The sequence below is a fragment of the Salmo trutta genome, unplaced genomic scaffold, assembly GCF_901001165.1.
Source record: "Salmo trutta unplaced genomic scaffold, fSalTru1.1, whole genome shotgun sequence".
Taxonomy (NCBI): Eukaryota; Metazoa; Chordata; class Actinopteri; order Salmoniformes; family Salmonidae; genus Salmo; species Salmo trutta.
The window spans coordinates 878,404-883,975 of record NW_021822211.1 but is presented as its reverse complement, the minus strand read 5'-3'; the positions used below and the strand labels follow the sequence as shown (position 1 = coordinate 883,975).

At 59.1% G+C, this 5,572-nt stretch overlaps 1 protein-coding gene across 1 annotated transcript in view; it reads left to right on the top strand.

The window, feature by feature from the left end:
- Positions 1 to 1,032: 1,032 nt before the first annotated feature.
- Positions 1,033 to 5,572, top strand: part of LOC115181015 (polypeptide N-acetylgalactosaminyltransferase 1) — a gene marked incomplete at its 5' end in the record, with an annotated part of 36,790 nt that continues 32,250 nt past the window's right edge. Inside the window, 1 exon segment of the mRNA XM_029743130.1 lies at positions 1,033 to 1,097. Within this exon segment, the coding sequence (XP_029598990.1) occupies positions 1,033 to 1,097 (65 nt within the window).

Below are 5,572 nucleotides of genomic sequence, written 5' to 3'. Positions count from 1 at the left end.
CAGAACCCTGCTGATTCCGCCTGGAGGGGTGAGTCCTATATCTGGTAGTCCAGTTTAATCTGATGGTCTCGGAGATGAACGCTTTCAACAGAACCCTGCCTGATGTCCGCCTGGAGGGGTGAGTCTATATCTGGTAGTCCAGTTTAATCTGATGGTCTCGGAGATGATCGCTTTCAACAGAACCCTGCCTGATGTCCGCCTGGAGGGGTGAGTCTATATCTGGTAGTCCAGTTTAATCTGATGGTCTTGGAGATGATCGCTTTCAACAGAACCCTGCCTGATGTCCGCCTGGAGGGGTGAGTCTATATCTGGTAGTCCAGTTTAATCTGATGGTCTTGGAGATGATCGCTTTCAACAGAACCCTGCCTGATGTCCGCCTGGAGGGGTGAGTCTATCTCTGGTAGTCCAGTTTAATCTGATGGTCTCGGAGATGATCGCTTTCAACAGAACCCTGCCTGATGTCCGCCTGGAGGGGTGAGTCTATATCTGGTAGTCCAGTTTAATCTGATGGTCTCGGAGATGATCGCTTTCAACAGAACCCTGCCTGATGTCCGCCTGGAGGGGTGAGTCTATATCTGGTAGTCCAGTTTAATCTGATGGCCTCGGAGATGATCGCTTTCAACAGAACCCTGCCTGATGTCCGCCTGGAGGGGTGAGTCTATATCTGGTAGTCCAGTTTAATCTGATGGTCTCGGAGATGATCGCTTTCAACAGAACCCTGCCTGATGTCCGCCTGGAGGGGTGAGTCTATATCTGGTAGTCCAGTTTAATCTGATGGACTCGGAGATGATCGCTTTCAACAGAACCCTGCCTGATGTCCGCCTGGAGGGGTGAGTCTATATCTGGTAGTCCAGTTTAATCTGATGGCCTCGGAGATGATCGCTTTCAACAGAACCCTGCCTGATGTCCGCCTGGAGGGGTGAGTCTATATCTGGTAGTCCAGTTTAATCTGATGGCCTCGGAGATGATCGCTTTCAACAGAACCCTGCCTGATGTCCGCCTGGAGGGGTGAGTCTATATCTGGTAGTCCAGTTTAATCTGATGGCCTCGGAGATGATCGCTTTCAACAGAACCCTGCCTGATGTCCGCCTGGAGGGGTGAGTCTATATCTGGTAGTCCAGTTTAATCTGAGGCCTGATGTGGCTCAGCAACGCTGAGTGCCTTGATACAGCCCTTAGCTGTGGTATATTGGCCATATATCACACCCCCTTGGGCCTTATTGCTATTATAACCAGGTTACCAACGTAATTAGAGCAGTAAAAATAAAGGTTTTGTCATACCCGTGGTATACGGTCTGGTATACCACGGCTGTCAGCCAATCAGCATTCTGGGCCTGAACCAGCCAGTTTATAATATAATATAGATAATTGCAGTGATTTGGTATTAGGTTGTTATTGATTATTGTTATTGTTATGGTTTATTAGTTAGTTACAGATGATTAGTTATAGGTCATTAGATGTTAGACAAATATCTGTTATTAGCTAGTTTGTTACTGACCATTAGTTAAAGATGATTCGTTATAGATGAATCGTTATAGATTATGTTAATGACTCACCCTTCCAGGCATATGAAAGGTCTGTTTGTGTTCTTCATTTCACCTGTGACATAATTTGACATTATGAAGCTTACCGTAGTTCCCCAGAACAGTCATGTGTTTGTTTGTAAATAACACAACGGGAGGAAGCAGGTCCAATGCGTTCTATATCTATCAGAGTCTTTGTTCTGCAGCGCACATGAGATGAATTTACACTACAATTCACTATTAAATGTTTGCCATCCGATATCTTAATGGCTTTCTGCCAGAAATCATAGATCTCTGGATGAGTTTTCTGTACTGCTGCCAAATCTCTCCCTGTGCTTCCAATTAGTGTTTATTTCTTCTACCGTTCCTCTCCCCTCTGCTCCTCTGCTCCTCTGCCCCTCTGCCCCTCTGCTCCTCTGCTCCTCTGCTCCTCTGCTCCTCTGCCCCTCTGCTCCTCTGCTCCTCTGCTCCTCTGTGCCTCTGCCCCTCTGCTCCTCTGCCCCTCTGCCCCTCTGCCCCTCTGCTCCTCTGCCCCTCTGCTCCTCTGCCCCTCTGCCCCTCTGCCTCTCTGCCCCTCTGCCCTCTGCTCCTCTGCCCCTCTGCCCCTCTGCCCCTCTGCTCCTCTGCTCCTCTGCCCCTCTGCTCCTCTGCCCCTCTGCCCCTCTGCCCCTCTGCTCCTCTGCCCCTCTGCTCCTCTGCCCCTCTGCTCCTCTGCCCCTCTGCTCCTCTGCCCCTCTGCCCCTCTGCTCCTCTGCCCCTCTGCTCCTCTGCCTCTCTGCTCCGTGTAAACATGCTGCTCTTCCTTCAGGAAAGCCTTCATCACAACTTTGTTCATTTACACAATTTCTCTTGTTCACTTTCGCTTGTAAATGTCCACACTCACCGAAAATGACATTTATTAGCTACTAGCTATGCTTGTGTAACTTTATGAGTAGGATTTGCATTTACGATTAGTTTATGTTCGTTTTTGCTCATTAGCATTTAGCTAACAGCATCTATGTGATATAGCTATTAGTTTGTGCGACTTTTGTTAGCATTCTGGTATTAGAGGCCCAATGGGCTTTTCTTGCGTTTTTAGCGCCCCCTTGTGTGCTGTGCCGGTTATACCGTAAATCCCGGGATGAGAGAAGGTTGGGATGACGAACATCTGGATACCGCCCAAGCCTAACACACACACACACACACACACACACACACACACACACACACACACACACACACACACACACACACACACACACACACACACACAGCCTAGCCTGGAGTCAGACAGTGCACATTGATGTGTGAAATGTGTTTCTCTTTCTGAGCTTTAGTTGATTACTGAGAGTGTTTTGTCCCAGGCTCGTCTCCCTCCACCTGCTTTTCCAATTAACAGATAAGACTCAGTCAATAGCAGCAGTGACTGGGCTGGGTGGGCTGGGTGGGCTGTGGAACTGGGCTGGGTGGGCTGGGTGGGCTGTGGAACTGGGCTGGAGTTGGGCTGGGTGGGCTGTGGAACTGGGCTGGGTGGGCTGGGTGGGCTGTGGAACCGGGCTGGGTGGGCCGTGGAACTGGGCTGGAGTTGGGCTGGGTGGGCTGTGGAACTGGGCTGGGTGGGCTGTGGAACCGGGCTGGGTGGGGCTGGGTGGGCTGTGGAACTGGGCTGGGTGGGGGTGGGGCTGAGCTGGGTGGGGCTGGGTGGGCTGTGGAACCGGGCTGGGTGGGCTGTGGAACTGGGCTGGGTGGGCTGTGGAACCGGGCTGGGTGGGGCTGGGTGGGCTGTGGAACTGGGCTGGGTGGGGGTGGGGCTGAGCTGGGTGGGGCTGGGTGGGCTGTGGAACCGGGCAGGGTGGGCTGTGGAACTGGGCTGGGTGGGCTGTGGAACTGGGCTGGGTGGGGGTGGGGCTGAGCTGGGTAGGGGTGGGGCTGGGCTGGGTGGGGGTGGAGCTGGGCTGGAGCTTTGCTGGGTGGGGGCTGGGGCTGGTCTGGGACTGGCTTGAAGCTGGTCAAATTGGGCTGGGCTGGGTGGGGGTGGAGCTGGGCAGGGCTGGCCTGGGTAGGATTGGCCTGGAGCTGGGCTGGGTGGGGCTGGCCTGGAGCTGGGCTGAGTAGGATTGGCCTGGAGCTGGGCTGGGTGGGGCTGGCCTGGAGCTGGGCTGGGTAGGGCTGAAGCTGATCAAAGTGGGACTGGGTGGGGGCTCGAGCTGGTCTGGGTGGGGCTGGAGCTGGTCTGGGGCTGGTCTGGGTGGGGCTGGAGCTGGTCTGGGGCTGACTGGGGCTGGAGCTGGTCTGGGGCTGGTCTGGGGCTGGAGCTGCTCTGGGTGGGGCTGGAGCTGGTCTGGAGCTGGTCTGGGGCTGGTCTGGGTGGGGCTGGAGCTGGTCTGGGGCTGGTCTGGGGATGGGTGGGGCTGGAGCTGGTCTGGGGCTGGAGCTGGTCTGGGGCTGGAGCTGGTCTGGGTGGGGCTGGAGCTGGTCTGGGTGGGGCTGGAGCTGGTCTGGAGCTGGTCTGGGGCTGGGGCTGGTCTGGGTGGGGCTGGAGCTGGTCTGGGGCTGGGTGGGGCTGGAGCTGGTCTGGGTGGGGCTGGAGCTGGTCTGGAGCTGGTCTGGGGCTGGTCTGGGTGGGGCTGGAGCTGGTCTGGGTGGGGCTGGAGCTGGTCTGGGGCTGGGTGGGGCTGGAGCTGGTCTGGGGCTGGCTGGGGCTGGAGCTGGTCTGGGGCTGGGTGGGGCTGGAGCTGGTCTGGAGCTGGGTGGGGCTGGAGCTGGTCTGTGGCTGGTTTGGGTGGGGTGGGAGTGGAGCTGGTCTGGGGCTGGGTAGGTGGAGCTGGGCTGGGTGGGTGGAGCTGGTCTGGGGCTGGTTTGGGTGGACCTGGTCTGGGGCTGGGTGGGTGGAGCTGGTCTGGGGCTGGGTGGGTGGAGCTGGCCTGGTGGAGCTGGTCTGGGGCTGGGTGGGTGTAGCTGGTCTGGGGCTGGGTGGGTGGAGCTGGCCTGGGGCTGGGTGGGTGGAGCTGGCCTGGGGCTGGGTGGGTGGAGCTGGTCTGGGTGGGGCTGGAGCTGGTCTGGGGCTGGGTGGGGCTGGAGCTGGTCTGGGTGGGGCTGGAGCTGGTCTGGAGCTGGTCTGGGGCTGGTCTGGGTGGGGCTGGAGCTGGTCTGGGTGGGGCTGGAGCTGGTCTGGGGCTGGGTGGGGCTGGAGCTGGTCTGGGGCTGGCTGGGGCTGGAGCTGGTCTGGGGCTGGGTGGGGCTGGAGCTGGTCTGGAGCTGGGTGGGGCTGGAGCTGGTCTGTGGCTGGTTTGGGTGGGGTGGGAGTGGAGCTGGTCTGGGGCTGGGTGGGTGGAGCTGGGCTGGGTGGGTGGAGCTGGTCTGGGGCTGGTTTGGGTGGACCTGGTCTGGGGCTGGGTGGGTGGAGCTGGTCTGGGGCTGGGTGGGTGGAGCTGGCCTGGTGGAGCTGGTCTGGGGCTGGGTGGGTGTAGCTGGTCTGGGGCTGGGTGGGTGGAGCTGGTCTGGGGCTGGGTGGGTGGAGCTGGCCTGGGGCTGGGTGGGTGGAGCTGGCCTGGGGCTGGGTGGGTGGAGCTGGTCTGGGGCTGGTTGGGTGGAGCTGGTCTGGGTGGGGCTGGAGCTGGTCTGGGGCTGGGTGGGGCTGGAGCTGGTCTGGATAGGGCTGGAGCTGGTCTGGGGCTGGGTGGAGCTGGTCTGGGGCTGGGTGGGGCTGGGGCTGGGTGGGGCTGGAGCTGGTCTGGAGCTGGGTGGAGCTGGTCTGGGGCTGGTTTGGGTGGAGCTGGTCTGGGGCTGGTTTGGGTGGGGCTGGGTGGGGCTGGTCTGGGGCTGGTTTGGGTGGGGTGGGAGTGGAGCTGGTCTGGGGCTGGTTTGGGTGGAGCTGGTCTGGGGCTGGTTTGGCTGGAGCTGGTCTGTGGCTGGTTTGGGTGGGGTGGGAGTGGAGCTGGTCTGGGGCTGGGTGGGTGGAGCTGGTCTGGGGCTGGGTGGGTGGGTGGAGCTGGTCTGGGGCTGGTTTGGGTGGAGCTGGTCTGGAGCTGGTCTGGGGCTGGGTGGGTGGAGCTGGGTGGGTGGAGCTGG